The following is a 16,254-nucleotide window of genomic DNA, read 5'->3' on the forward strand; positions in this document are numbered from 1 at the left end:
GAAGGCAAGAGTCATCGTGATCGCCCCTACGTGGCCTCACCAGCACTGGTTTGGCACGCTCATGGACCTGGCCTTAGTTCCCCCATGGCCACTATCTGGATCTTCTCGCAAGACCACGGTCTGCTCCTGCACCTGCCCTTCCCTCCTTCCACCTCATGGCTTGGTTGCTGAGTGGCTGAACCCGGAGGAAAGGGCCTGCTCCAGCCAAGTACGACAGGTCCTCTTGCAAAGCAGAAAGCCCTCCACCAAAGCGACTTACCTGGCAAAGTGGAGGCAGCTCTCCTGCTGGGCGGAGGAGCGTGTGCAGTCACCTATGCAGTCCATCCTCAATTACCAGCTCCATCTTAAGTAGCAAGGCCTCGCACTTGCCTCCATCAAGGTGCACTTGGCAGCCATAGCGGTTTTCCATTCCCAGGTCCAAGGCAAATTGGTGTTCTCACATGACATGTCCATCCGGTTCCTGAAAGGACTAGAGCGGCTCTTCCCACCTGTTTGGGACCTGATTCCACAATGGGACCTCAACCTCTTCCTCTTGAGGCTCACAGGGCCCCCCCTTTGAGCCACTGGCCTCCTGCTCCTCATCTCCTCTGTCATGGAAGGTAGCTTTTCTTGTAGCCATTACCTTGGTGAGGCAAGTCTCCAAGATTAAAGCCCTCACTTCGGAGCCCCCGTACACAGTTTTCTGCAATGACAAGGTCTAGCAGCAATCCCACCCAGCGTTTTGGCCTAAGGTGGTGTCTCACTTTCATGTTAACCAGAATATCTTTCTCTGGGTTCTCTGTCCAAAGCCGCACTCAACTGCAGAGGAGAGGCGGCTGCACACCTTGGATGTCCAGCTTACCAAGGCCTTCCGCAAGTGGACCCAACTCTTTATTGTGACTGCGGACAGGATGAACCTACCAGTGTCTTTGCAGAGGATCTCTAACTGGATCACATCGTGCATCCAAATCTGTTATGAGTTGGCACTGACAGAACCACCACCTATAATAAAGGCCCACTTGACCAGGACACAAGTGTCCTCGGCGGCCTTCCTAGCACATGTCCCTATCCAGGACATCTGCAGGGCTGCTACGTGGTCATCAGTACACACATTCACGACGCATTATGCCATTACCTAGCAAGACAGAGATGACACTGGATTCGGCAGAGCTGTGTTGCAATTGACATGTTTGTGAACTCCTACTCGCCTCCGGTGGCACTGCTTGGGAGTTACCTACAATGGACGAGACATGAGCAAGCACTCGAAGAAAAGACTGTTACCTGTTTCGTAACCGGTGTTCTTCGGGATATGTTTCTCATGTCCATTCCATGACCTGCCCGACCTGCCTTCCTTCCCCACTATCGGAGTTTCCAGCAAGAAGAAACTGAGGGTGGGGGGAGCCAGCAGTTCCACCATACGGGCACCACTGCAGAGGGCGCCAGAGTCGGTCCCCTACAGATACTGCTGAGAGAGAAACTTCTGGCACCGGTGCATGTGGTGACCACACACACCTACAATGAACAACACATCTTGAAGAACACCAGTTAAGAAACCTGTAATTGTCTTTTTCAATGTGTCGAATCATTTTTGAAGGTTTCAGAGCATTTGCTTAGAGTTGTGCTACACACAACACAGAGTTTTCAGACGTTCTAAATCCTCACTTGCAACAAATCCATACTTAATGTAAGACTAATCGTATTTTTGATCGAAGGACAAACATTTCCTTTTCTCTTCCACCCTTCTTCCTTATCATGTTTGGAGTTACTCAACATCTCTGTTTTTCTGAACTTTTGTTAGTCCCAAAAAATCAATCCAGAGATAACTGCTTTGACCGTGATATTGTCTGGTTTAGCTAAGTAAAAGTTTTTTACTAGAACTTAACTTTCACTCACTGTGTCAAAGTCAGATTCAGGACTCACATAATTTGTCAGACCACTCTGTTTATTAGCAAAGCGCCTTGCTAATGCACCCAGATGTGAGCCCCTCTCTGAGGCCCAAGATAACTTATGTTAAATTGGCTTTGGCTTAGCTGTATAAATAAGAGACAAAAGAAAGCAGAAACTGACAAATATACATATATATCTTATTTGCATACTAACATTTACCAATCTCCTAGCTCAGTAGGAACTCTAAGTTAATTAATTTGAGGACCCATTGTCTCACGCTCCTTAATGTTTCTCTTCCTGACAACTATATTTCAACAAACCCTTCAAGTAGCATTTCTTTAATGAATTATAATTTCAATATAATTCATTCTACTTTCACAACTGCTAACTACTTCCTTCCAACAAATGTATGCAAATGTGCTTTGCATATCAGCATGATGGCAATCAATGTCAATGCAGTTGGTTTGTTTGTTTATTTGTTAATGTTCAGAAATAATTGAATGTAGTGATGTGAAATGCAAGCACAAAAAACCCTTTGCATTTTAAATATTAATATTCTATGTTGGGAAAATCTCAGGAACTGGCAAGGAGGCTGCCATGAATTGGTGCCTGTCCCAGATCGGTCATTGAGAAACACTGTTCTAGAAGGTCCTGTCAGTAGTGGCTGCTTACCTGTGTTGTCAGGCTATTGTGGAATAGTTTGTGTTGTCAGGCTATTCCCCTACCTTGACGGTTGGCTACTCGGGTCAATCCTACCAAGAGGTGTTATCCGCCACAAGATCAATGATTCCTCTGTTTTGAAACTGGGCCTTCAGCTGAACATAAAAAAATCCATACTAACTCCTGTTCAGAACGTACAATTCATTGAGGCCTTCTTGGATTCCCTGACATCCAGGGCATCTTTCCCAATGGACAGGTTCTGGACATTATCGAGACTTTTGTCAAAAGCGATTCAGGACAGCTCCCAGACCTCAATAAAAAACTACTTCAGCTTCTGGATCACATAGCAGCTTGCACTGTTGTAATAGAGCATGCCGGGTTACACCTCCCCTATTTCCAGGGGTGGCTCAGAACAGTTTATTCGCCAAACGGACACACTCTAGACAAGAAAGTGTCTGTTCCCTAGCAGGTAAAACATTCCCAAGACTGGTGGAAGATTGAGCATAATGTAGGGGCAAGGGTCCCCTTCTTCCAACCAGTACTGACAGTAACCATGACCGCGGATGCCTTTCTGTTAGGATCGGGGGTACATCTCAGTACTCTGACAGCACAGAGCAGGTGCTCACCCCAAGACACCACCCTCCATATCAGCTTTCTAGAGCTCAGAGCAGTCAGAAATGCCTGTCTTCATTTCCTTCTTTTCATCAGACTCAGATCCATCAAAGTCATGACAGACAGCATGGCTTTCATGTTTTATATCAGTTGCCAAGGAAGGGCAAGATCCCGTTTCCTCGGGGCTGAGGCAATAAAATTGTGGAATTGGTTTATAAAGTATCACATAAGGATCTCAGTGTATCTACCTGGCATACAGAATGTCACAACCAACAAGCTCAGCATGTACTTCTTCGAAGACTGAGTGGGATTTCAATCCCCAGGTTCTGGTTGGAATCTTTTGGAGTTCAGGGTTTCCAGAAGTAGACCTAGAAACAAAAAATGTCATTTTACTCAAGGGGGGAGAGGGGGTTTAGCTTGCAATTCCCTGGGGGATGCCTTCCTCCAGCCTTGGACGAAGATAAACAAGATTAAATAGGACAACTCCAGAATCATTCTAATTACCCCAACATGGTTTAGGGAAGTATGATTCCCTTATCTGTTGCATCTAGCTCTTTTTCCCTCCGACAGATCTCCCAATCTTCCTCAGCTCCTGTCCCAGGACACCTGTAGTCTGACACATCCCAACTTTGGCAATCTTCACCTATAAGATCTGGTACCTCAATGGTTTGTGGAGCTAGAGTCATCTTGCTCTGCTGAATTACAACACGTTCTATTAACTAGTTGAAAATTTTCCACCAGAACTATTTACCTTCAAAAAGTGAACAAGATTTGGCCACCGGTTTGAACTGTACAGTGCTGATACCAAATCTGCCCTGCTTCCGCTTGTCCTGGAGTACCTGCTATAGCTTAAGAAATCAGGACAGTCCCTTAATTCCATCAAGGTTTATCTGGCAGCCCTAACAGCCTTTCATACTACTATCAAAGGGTTTTCTTTATTTTCTCACCCCATAACCACAAGGTTCACGAAAGACCCGGGGAATCTCTTCCCAGAGATAAGTTTCTGCTCTTATCTGGGATCTGAACTTGGGTCTCAAAAGCCTCACAACCCTCTTCTCCCCCCGCGCACCCCCCCCCCCATTGAATCAATGGCCACCTGCTCCTTCTTGAATTTATCTAGGAAAACAGCCTTTCTAGTGGCGCCTTAATGGCAGATCCCCCTCCCCCCCCCTTCGCAATGCTCTACAAGAATGAGGTGTCTTTTTACAACCATCTCCCGTGTTTCTTCCTAAAGCGACTTCCGAATTTCAACTGAATCAGATCATATACCTGTAAGTTTTCTTTCCAAAATCGCATACTTCCAACCTGGAGCTTGTTCTCCATACACTAGATGTCAGGAGGGTATTATCCTTCTATCTGAATAGAACTAAACTATTTTATAAATCCAATAGACTGTTTCAACTGCAGGCAGGTCAAAGTGCCCTGAGCTCAATCCACCAGATCATGCAGTGTCTTATGCTGAATAGATATGTAAATATTTCAAAACTGGCTTTCCAATCATACCTGGGAAGGTACTTAAACTAAATCTTATTCAGCCCTCTTCATAATGTTTCATCATTTGCAAACAGTTACTCCTCAACAGGATATGTGAATCAACTTTTTTTAAGCTGAAACCTCTGCATGAATTTAAACAAATCAGTTGTCTGGTGGACCTGAGAAGCTGGCATCCCTCCCACCCCAGCATTTGCATTTAATCTTGGAATTTGAACATGCATGCACACTCATGTTGTAATTACCACACCCAGGTGTTCTCAGTCGGTTTCTTCCCTATAAAAGTGCTAAAGGAGAAATGCAGGGATGTAATCTTAAAAACAAACCAACAAAAAACCTCGCTGATGTATTTGGATGCCAGTGAAGAAACAATTTCTGCACAAAAAAATCTTATACAGTATATCCAGATTACACATAATCTTAACAATTGTGATTTCAAAACAGTTTTGGATTTGATTTATGTTTATAGCCCTTCCTGCCAACCTTTTTTTTTTTTTTTAACAGAATTTTTTCTATACTTTTTTAATTGGCAGGCAGTTTTAGTTTTGTGTTTTGGACATCCATAGGTTCACTCTCAAGAGACAGGAGCCAAACTGCAGAGGAGGCAGCAGTGTTGATGTTGGCAGTTGACAAGGGGCCACACAGGAAAAACTGGGACTTGAAGTGTTGGTGGAGATGGAAATTTGGTTTTGAACTTGCATAGGCTACAGTTTTATTCCAGGGAATGGGACCTGGAAACTTGGATAAGTTTGGAGGAATATATGGGGAGAATGCAACAGAGGTGGTTATGGTAGACATGAAATGGGAAACGCAGCAGGAAGTCAGAAACTGCTGTTCTCTCTGGAAGGTGTTTAAACTTCATACAAAATAATTAGGCAGTAACTTTGTTACAGTTCTCTGTCCAATGGTCATTTGAATTTATTTACTGAGAGCGTCTGTTGACTATCTGATGTCTCTTCAGTGATCCTACTCCAGCTCTTGGTAGGTTGTTATAGAATCATAGAAGATTAGGGTTGGAAGGGACCTCAGAAGATCATCTAGTCCCACCCCGTGCTCAAAGCAGGACCAACCCCAACTAAGTCCACACCCTAACTTGCAGTTTTTAAGTGGGTTCAGCTGAGAGCCCAAGAACTGCCTGGGTGTAGAATCTAGACTACCTTCTGAATCCCTTGAGGTTGTTCTTCTAAGTGAAGTATTGTGGGGCCAAATAGGGAAACGTGTAGTATTTCCTCTGTAAACTAAAATGAAATGTTGTTTTCTTCCCCAAAAAATGCTGTTTGCCCATTTCTAGATGTGGTGATGGAACACACCACAAATTGAAGAAACATTAGGAATGCATAAAGAGGGCACTTTTGTTTCTCTGCTGTTTTGCAGGTGTTTCAGGTATTGAATGAAAAGAAGCAACTGTATGCTGTCAAATATGTGAATCTTGAAGAAGCAGATCAACTGACTGTTGAAAGTTATAAGAATGAAATTGCTCATTTGAATAAGCTACAGCAACACAGTGATAAGATCATCCGACTTTATGATTAGTGAGTAAACATTTTAAAATAAGTTAAATAAGTTTTCAAACTATTCCTCAAAGCAGTTACTCTCTAAAATTTAATTTCAGTATGATGATAACACTTATTATTTATTTTAGTGAAATCAGTGAACAGCATATCTACATGGTAATGGAATGTGGAAATATTGATCTCAATAGCTGGCTTAAAAAGAAAAAGACTATTAATCCATGGGAACGGAAGAGCTACTGGAAAAATATGTTGGAAGCCGTTCACACAATCCACGAACATGGTATTGCTAAATATTTCTAGATATTTGTGTAGTACATGTGGTAGAGATAAAACGGATTTTACAGAGTTTGGAGGGGTAGTTGCTCTCTGTGCTGGTGGAAGCTGGGAGGCCTTTTTGGATGCGTGGCTTTATGGCAGAGTCCTTGAGGTTTTGTTTATTTTGTGTATTTCAGAGCAACTCTGATATAGTCCAGAGGCCATACATCCCTCCAGAAATGAAGTACCACAGTAGTACTTTCTTCCACAACTTACCAAATTTGATCCATGTCTTCTTGACTAAGTTATTTGAATCTACCTCCATTAAATATCCTTCATTCCCATTTTCTCCCCCCACCCCACAGAACACATAACCGACTCCTAGAACATAAAACTAGTTGATGACCTATTCAACAAAGGTTTGGGGTTTTGGTTTGTTTTGGGTTTTGCTATTTTGTCCAGATGGCCTGTCTCCATTGGCCGTAGATGATGATGTCCAGGTGGCACACAGAAAATCTCTCTTTTCCCCTTCCCCTGTGTGTACCCAGAAATGGGAGAGCTTGTCCCTAGCTTGTTTCTGGTACCCTGGACCTCTTCTGCTTTTCTATTTTTCAGGCAGCCTAGCTCATCAGACTACACTTAGGATTTCTAGATTTACCACTTTCTGGCTGTAAACTGGACTCTAGTTCTATCTCAATGGAACAGTTCAGGGTGTGTGCACCCCAGTTGTCTCAGATTTTCCTTATAAGTAAAATTAGAGTTAAAGGGGCAGCTGCAAGCAGGTCCCACCAAGGCAAAGAAATGCTAAACAAAATGTCAGTCACTTGGCTGCAGCAAAAGTACTGAATTCTGCAGCATTTTGAAAAATGCCCAATTCTGTGACCTTGAAATCATAGAGCCCATGGGGCCCTGATTGAGAGTAATGGTGCAAATCATACCTCTTGGAGATATTGTTTGACTATCTGCAGACTCAGTTCACATTTTCATGATTTTTACTGCAATTGTTAAGGACTGAAAACATCTAATTTTATTTTTTAAATGAAATCTAAGATTCTACAGCACAATTCAGCAGCAAAGGGTGAATTTTGTATCCAAAGAATACATTGGTTCCTGCTCAAAAGTTTAATTGACACATTTGTGAGGAGAGCCACAAAATCATACATACTTGGTAGTTTAAAATTCATGTCTTAGTTGGATTAATCTTGGAGTTTTCTTACCTTGCAGGCATTGTGCATAGTGATCTGAAACCAGCAAACTTTCTGATAGTTGATGGAATGCTAAAACTAATTGATTTTGGCATTGCGAACCAAATGCAGCCAGATGTGACAAGCATTGTTAAAGATTCACAGGTGAAATATTTTTAGTAGATGGAGTACCATGTTTTATAAAATGTAATTTCTGTGTCTGCTACGTTAAGTGATCTACCAACCTAAAGAAAACAAACATACATCAGAATTTTGTGCTACACAGTACTTTTTATGTTTCTGTAGCTAATAAAACTAAAGCTACTGATAATTATTTAGAGCGAATTTCTGTGCATGCATATTGTTAACTTTAAAATATTAGACCACTGAAAGCCAGAGCATGGCAGAAATACTCACCCAGATTCTCAGTCTGGAAGTTGCTTTTCAAAGCTTTTATTAGACCACAAACTGTCAAAATACAATTTTCAGGTTAATTAGATTCCATTAAACACTAGGTTAATTTAAATATAAATATGTTTTTTATTACTAGGTTGGCACAATTAATTACATGCCGCCAGAGGCAATCAAAGATATGTCTTCCTATGGAGAAAATGGGAAATCAAGATCAAAGGTAACATATTTTCTGTGTGTGTGTGTATAAATTATAAAGAGGGAAATATTTCAGACATTTTGAGGAAACAGAAGCTTAGAATATAAAAACTTTCACTCTAACCAGAACATGGAGGAAAACTATCTCATCAAGGCAACTGGGTAGAGTCACTGGCCAGGTACATGCTTGCTTTTTCTTTGGAGGTGAAGGGGAGCAGGGCAGTCTCGAGTAGCAACAGATGGGAGGGTATGATTGAAGTGCTAAATAAAGAGAGAGATGGGGAATTGAGAAATTATGATCTCTGATCAAAAGGAAAGACAGGAAGAAGTAGATTGAAGCTAGAAGGAAAGGAAGATAGAACAGTCGGAGACTCTTGTAGAATAAGATACGTTAATCCTTTTAAAAAAGGAAGCTGGCTGTCCGTGTTCTAGTTAAATACTGTACACGAGAAATTGTGCATTCCTTTAAAAATGGAAATGGGGCTTTATGGGAGACAAGCCAGGTATAACTTTCAGTCTGACTAGTAATTTTATGCTCTGGCCAGTAAGAATTAAGTAAACTTCTTCAAGCCCAGACAATAAGAAAATCTTGTTTTGCAAACTTTTACCTTATGCCTTTATACTACTGCCCATCACTGTAGTATCTGCTGTTGATATTACATGAAAGGGGCTCGAAGTCCCTTGTGGACTTCATGGAGTCTCTAGCACTTCTCACTTTTGGGAATCAAAACTCTGCTTGAGGTAGGCTTTTTTGTTTTCATATTGTGAGAGTTACTCATGGTGAAAGGCTTTCTCGGAGGGAGGTTTTGCAATGTTCCCTAAAGATGGTTCTCCAGCAGTTTGTTCCCTAGCTGGATCCACTTGACCAAGAATGGTTTGTCCCCAGCTCTCACATGCTTTGTGATCTCTGTTGTTTTAAAGGATTGTAGGTATTACAGAGGTTCATAAATCAAAATTTAGTCTTTCACGTAGCTGGGGCTTGATCCACTAATTACTTTTAAAATTAGGACCCAAGCCTCAAACCAGCATCTGGAGCTGACTGGGAGCCCTTGGAGGGACATTAGCATAGGTCTGATGTGTTCAGAGTCCAGAGCCATGGAGAAAGTAGGCAACCTCATTTTGTGCCGGCTGGACCTGTGGGTCATCTTCAGTTACAATGAGTTGCAGTAATCCATTTTGGAGGTGACAGATGCGTGTATTATCATGGCCATGTCTTCGTCTGCGAGGAAGGGGTGAAGTTTCCTAGCAAGCTGGAAGTGAAAGGTGTTTTGGGAAACTATTACTTGGTTATTGAAGTGTAGGTAGAAGTCAGGCAGAATACCAAGTCTTTGCACAGCTGTGATGAATGCGGGCTGTATGCCTCTGATGGAAGGTCTTACCTCCATTCAGCTTGAGCCAGCTGCTCTTTATCCTAGAGCTAATTTCTTGTAGGCATTCTGACATTTAGTAGTGGTGGCATCAGCTGAGCATGAGTGTCATCAGCATACTGCTGCTAGTGGAGTAAATGTTTTATACACACTTCCAAAAATTGTACTTCTGGCAAAATTGCTAAATCTCAATCTTAACCAAATCAGATTTGCCCCATGTTTGATTTGAGGCTCCTCAATTATAGCTATAGTAATATTTAGTGCACAGATTTAAGTAACCCTTTCAAATAGTATTAAGTTAGGATGTTTCAGATCTACAGGAGGATTCACTGTCTCTCACTAACTACATAGGACATTTTGGTATGTTGATATTATAATATGGGTATACATTTGTGCTAAGGTTTCACCTCTGATCTTAACAATTTTGGCAGAATGGTGAAATGAAGTTGTGGGATTTTTTCATCTACCGTCCTTGTTATCATTTTAAAAATAGCTAATGTACCTTAAATCCGTAAGATTTTTGCACTAAGAGGTTACTGAAGTGAGCGTCTTGCATGACCATCTGAGCCGTATACCAAAGTACATTGCACACCACATCTGGGTTAGCATTAAACTTACTAGGTGAGATTCTGTGCTGCACTTCTGAGAGATTCAGCAAAGAACTCTCAGCAAAGAACTCTCAGCCCAATGGGAAAAGCAGATAAAGATGGTTTTAAGCCATCTTTGCACCTTCCCAGTCCTGGGCTGCTGCAGACAATGGAGTAGTCCCCTAGAACAAGTTAAACTGTCCTGGTGGCCTGTCTAAAGTATGACAGCCTTCCAGGGCTGCCCTACAGGCCAGAGTGCTGCATGCTGTGGTCCCTGCCCTGTCATGTCCCTCTCTCCCATTTGCCTCTTATATCAGGGCTTGCGTGGGGTCCTCAAAGACAGGCTTACAGGCTGTGTTCTGCAGTGCCCGGGGCCGAGGAAATCCGCCCCTGACCAAGCTACTGTTCTTTAAAGATATTTTTGAGCTGCTCTGGCCCTATTACCTTGTATAAAGGTGCTTGACAGAGGGTGAAGCTTTCACCCTATATATTCATCAAAAGCTTCATTCATAAGGCCCTGCATGAAGGGTCCTGGCTTAGGAATCTAATGTATCTAATTTTTCACCAAAGCCCAATGCATGTCAGGTAAGTAATATGGCATGGTGGTTGTGCCAGTGTCCTTCTATGACATCTGTAGGCAAAAAGTAAGTTCTGTAGAAAACACAGATGCATAGTGAAATGTCTTCATTTTAAAAATAAAGACAGCCCTACTCACTGCGGTGCAATTTTTATTAAACAGCCACTAACTCACCTTTCCTTCTAAGAGATCCATGTTGGTGGTTGTCAGATCCTCTGGCTTTGGAATCAGTAGTCTCTTCCCATTTATAATTTGATCATACACTGGTGATGGGGTTAGTGAGGAAAATGCTGAAGAAATTGTCATTGTTGTCAGGGTCATATATCTCAATTGAGGCTAAACTGTGTCTCCTACTCCCACTCCTCAATGACTGATTGATATGGAGGAAGTTCTGGGATCATGTACCACCAAAAACAAAACCCCAAACCAACAAAACAAAACCCTACATCATCATATCCCAGATAATGCAGTTGGTGGTTGTGCAGGAGAGGGAGTTTACCTTGCTTTTTTTATTCATCATCTTTGTGAAGAGATGCCAAGAGGAAAGAACTGTTTTAAGAAACTGTCAAAAGCAATATCAAGTTCAACTTTAAAATCAAATATTTTGTTTTAATTTTATCACTAACTCTTTAGCTTTTTAAGTTGAGAAAGACAATCTAGTCCTCATAAAAATAATTCTTTAGAATATATTTATTTAGAAGTTAATATTGTAACAAGACACTCCAAGATTTGTGTTTATGGTCTAATAACGACATGTGTTGGCAGTTAATAGCACTCAGCCTTTGGCTTTTATTCATAATCATTAAGGCGGAACAACAGACTATGTAACACACCCCCTATTGTATCTTCTTGCTTAAGTGAAATTATATTACACAAAGATAATGATGATTGGTAACTATGAGAAAAGATATCATTCCCTTTTAAACTAAAGTAATTCATATTATTATTATTATTATTCAGATAATTACTTTGTTTGTTTTTAGATAAGTCCCAAAAGTGATGTTTGGTCATTGGGATGCATTTTATATTGTATGACTTATGGGAGGACACCGTTTCAGCACATAACAAATCAGATCACTAAACTTCATGCTATAATTGATCCTAGTTATGAAATAGAGTTCCCTGATATTGCAGAAAAAGATCTCCAGGATGTTTTAAAGGTAACTTTCTTTAATACTTTTAGTTTTTTAAAAAAGTTGAATTCAGATTCAAGCGATGGTTGTTCCTTTACTAGACTGTTGTAATCTGAGTAGATATGACTTGACTTCTTCTGAAACATTTTCTAATTTGGTTCCCAGATGGGCATAATTCTGATTGTGCATGTAATGATGGATATGACCACCAAAATGAAGATTAGTTAATGCTCAGGCTAACTATATGGCTTCCTCTAGCTTGAACATGGTTTTTCAGCTCAATTTGCAAATGTGATAAGTAATTATATAGATTAGGCAGTATGACCTGGTTGATTTGGCTGAGTCACAATACAAGTGCAACATATGCTCTTACCAGAAAAAATGCTTTTTCCCTTACTCCCCACAAATTGGAACCTAGCCAAATTTTTCATGTCTCTAAAAAACCAAAACTGAGTCCAGTTGAGTTTCTGACAGTGCTACCTAGCAGGGAATATAGATTCAGAATACAGACACTGCTCTTGACCTGGCAAAGGCAGTTAACCCTTTGATGGGTTGTTAGGGCATGTTTGTGGAGCATAAACTGAGAAACTTAATAGAAATACTAATGATTTATGTTGCATAATGTAAAACTGGATCACAACCAGTTGTATTACATGATCCCTTTTTAATAATAGGTATGTTGTATTTGATCTTCAAAATGTATATTGTAGCATAACATCAGTTCTCCAAAAGTTAGGGTTGGCAGCACTTTCTGTTTAATGGTCAACTTTTCTAAGGGCTCTAAAATCCACATGCTTACTTGGATTGTCTTGAACCTTGTTGTGTTTCATGAGGGTACAGGGTAGTAGTATTAGTGGGGAAGTGGGTGAGAATACTTACAGAGAAGAAAGAAGCAGTCATCGCATCTCAGAGCTATTGTTTCACACTGTATTCATCTCCATGGAGTGTTTTCATTCAGGTGAGAACATCCCATTGAAATAAATGAGCTACTTCACCCCCCTGTTTCTGATGTTGTAAATGGATGTGGGAGGTAGTTGAAAGAGTGGGGAGGAAAGGAAGGGATCAGAGCTATTCAATGGGGGGAATGTCACATGGGATTTCAGTTATGCCCGTCCAAAACTCCCACATCTATCAATCAATGGTAGGTACTTATTTGGCCCATGTCACTGTAGTATCAGAGCACCTCACACTCTTTAATTTATTTATCCTTACGATGCCCCCGTGAGGTAGGGAAGTACTTTTTTTCCCCACACAATGCACAGTTCTTATTCAAGTGCTTGCTCATGTCGATTTCAAGTAGTTGTGCGCGCACTGCGTGCACAGTCATGAGTAGGTTTTTCCCCTAGCGGTACCCGTTAGGTCGGCTGAGGAGTCCCCTGAAGTCACGCCTTCATGGTGGTGCATATAAGTCCCTGCCAACCCGCCACCTCTTCAGTTCCTTCTTACCACTAGTGACAGTCATTGGAGCTGTGTGTCTCACTTGCCTTGGCAAGCATTTCCCCTAGTGATGGAACTTTGAGTACACTGTAAATAGTTAATTAGTTAGTGTTAGTCTTCATAGTTAGTTAGAAGTAGGGGGCTTCCCCCCTCCCCCGACCCCAATTTTCTCCCCTCTTGGAGTTTGGGGCATGCCTCGATCCCAAGGGTTTAAGCCATGCAGGACTTGCCCCAAGCCCATGCCAACGGATGACCTCCATGACTCCTGCCTGAGTGTCTGAGGGAGGCGCATCAAACAGATCGCTGCAAGACCTGTAAAGGGTTCCGCCCGAGAATGAAGCTAAGCGGGTGGAGAGGAAGTATTTTGTTCCCTCTAAGGGATACGAATATTTATTTACTCATCTGCAGCCAGGTTCGCTAGTCGTGGTGGTGGCGAATGAGAGAGACGGGCAGCAGGGCCCAACCCCAAAATCCAAGGATTCAAAGAAGCTGGACCTCTTTGGCTGGAAGGTGTACTCCACCGGGGGGGCTCCAGCTTCGGATTGCTAACAAGCAAGCAATCCTTAGTAGATATCATTTCAATTCATTGGACTCCATGATGAAATTTAAGGAATTGGTGATGTCAGACTCTAGGGTGGAGTTTGCTGCCATAGCAGAGGATCGCAAGGCAGTGCAAGGACCTCTTTACAGGCCTTACTGGACGCAACAGATTCAGCCACACGAACCATGTCCTCTGCCATAGCCATGAAGAGGAATTCGTGACTCCAGGTGTCAGGCCTTCCACCAGAGGTCCAGCAAATAATTCAGGATTTGCCCTTTGACAGCATGGGGCTGTTTTTGGAGCAGACAGACTCCAAGCCCCACAGGCTGAAGGATTCGCAGGCAACATTAAAATAATTTGGTCTGCAAACCCCCAGCAAAAGCATTTTAAGTCCCAGCCCCCTCTTCACTTCTACCCTCCCCAGCCTAGGCAAGACTTCCCCAGGAAGTGGGGCAAGAATGGCAAGCATAAGCATCCACAGCCCAGTCAAGGCCAGGGCTTGGCGAGGGAGTGATCAGGTTCTAACCAAGCCTTTTGAAGGGGCACCTGGAGGCAACACATCTGACCACACACTGGATCCTTCGCCCTGTTTTCTGAATCATCCCCCATTTCTACCACGTATGGTCCCAGATAACCTCAGATCGCTGGGTCCTTCACACTGTAGAAGTGAGATATTCTTTCCAATTCTGCTCCTCCCCTCTCTCCCACCACCTCTTCCCCATCCCTCTTCAGGGACCCTTCTCACGAGCAATTCCTCTTGCAGGAGGTTCAGACGCTTCTTGCTGCGGGAGCAGTAGAGGAGATTCCTCAGGAGCTAAGGGGCAAGGGATTCTACTCCCGATATTTCCTAATCCCCAAAGCCAAAGGATCTCAGACCCATCCTTGACCTGCAAGGCCTCAATAGATTTATGAAGAAGTTGAGGTTCCACATGGTCTCTTTGACTGCCATCATCCCATCTCTGGATCCAGTACACTGGTACGTCAAGGACGTGTACTTCCACATATCGATAATTCCAGCCCACAGACATTTTCTCAGGTTCGTAGTGAACCACAACTATTACCAGTTTATGGTCCTCCCCTTCCGTCTGTTAGCAGGCCCTTGAGTTTTTACCAAGTGCATGGCAGTCGTAGCCACCTTCCTGAGAAGAAGGCAGGTGCAGGTCTTCCATTACCTCAACGACTGGTTGGTCAGGGGCCACTCCAGGGCGCAAGTGGAGCAACACATCAACCTGATGAGATCCACCTTCGACAGGCTGGGTCTCCTTCTGAAATATACACAAATCAACTCTTTCCCCACTCAGAGAATACTGTTTATTGGTCTTTGGTCAGGCCAGAGCCTTCCTGCCAGAGTCTCGTTTTCAGACAATGCAAGGCTACAAGGCTTCAAGCAATACCCCACCACCACAGCAAGGAATTGTTCGAAGCTCCTTGCACATATGGCAACTCGTACATATGTGGTACAGCACGTGAGACTGAGGCTCAGACCTCTCCAGGCCTGGGCACGACAGTCTGGACAAGGTGGTTACACTCCCACTGCCAGTTCTCGGGGCTCTCCAGTGGTGGCTCGACCCACAGGCGGTATGCACAGGGGTCCCCTTCTCCAAAACACAGCCCTTGCTGTCCCTGGTTACAGATGCGACAGCTTTGGGGTGGGGAGCTCATCTGGGAGAATTCAGGACCCCAGGTTTTCGGTCATAAGATGAGCGCCCACTTCACATCAACATCAAGGAGCTGAGACCAGTCCACCTGACATGCCAAATCTTCCAGGCCCACTTGCAAGGGAAATGCGTGGTGCTGATGATGGACAACACAACCACAATGTTTTATATAAAACAAGCAGGGAAGAGCTTGTTCCTCTCCCCTATGTCAGGAAGCCCTCAAGCTGTGGGACTTCTCCATAGCCCACTCAATTCACCCTAACCCATAGGGAGCGGGCCGCAGTCATACTGATAGCGGCAACCTGGCCTCTCCAGCACTGGTATACGATGCTCCTGGTGCTATCAGTGCACAACCCAATCACATTGCCTTTCCTTCTGGACCTGAGCACTCAAGACCATGGCTGTCTCCAGCATCCCAGCCTAGAGTCTCTCCACCTTACAGCTGGGAAACTTCCTGGCTAAACCCAGTAGAACTAATGTGCTCTGAGCCTGTTAGGGAGGTTTTCCATGGCCAGGTGGAAGAGATTCTCAATCTGGTGCTCGCAAGGTCACAGTCCTTCGACACAGGCACTGATAGTCGAAAATGAGAGGTATCTGCTGCACTTAAAGAAGCAGGACCTGTCGGTCTCATCGATAACAGTTCACCTAGTCACCATTTAGCATTCCACCTGGGTGTAGTTAGCTGTTCAGTCTTCTCCAACCCGATGGTCAGCCAGTTTCTTAAAGGTCTTCACAGAATATACCCGCAGGTTAGGCCAGCCGA

At 43.2% G+C, this 16,254-nt stretch overlaps 1 protein-coding gene across 1 annotated transcript in view; it reads left to right on the plus strand.

The window, feature by feature from the left end:
• The window catches only part of TTK (TTK protein kinase), an 86,621-nt gene that overhangs the window by 56,982 nt on the left and 13,385 nt on the right, over nucleotides 1–16,254 (plus strand). The window contains exons 15-19 of the mRNA XM_073336522.1: nucleotides 6,004–6,161; nucleotides 6,272–6,423; nucleotides 7,623–7,747; nucleotides 8,133–8,213; nucleotides 11,706–11,882. Of these exons, the coding sequence (XP_073192623.1) occupies nucleotides 6,004–6,161; nucleotides 6,272–6,423; nucleotides 7,623–7,747; nucleotides 8,133–8,213; nucleotides 11,706–11,882 (693 nt within the window). The remainder of the gene's footprint in view (nucleotides 1–6,003; nucleotides 6,162–6,271; nucleotides 6,424–7,622; nucleotides 7,748–8,132; nucleotides 8,214–11,705; nucleotides 11,883–16,254) is intronic.

Source organism: Lepidochelys kempii, chromosome 3, assembly GCF_965140265.1.
Source record: "Lepidochelys kempii isolate rLepKem1 chromosome 3, rLepKem1.hap2, whole genome shotgun sequence".
NCBI classification, from domain to species: domain Eukaryota; kingdom Metazoa; phylum Chordata; order Testudines; family Cheloniidae; genus Lepidochelys; species Lepidochelys kempii.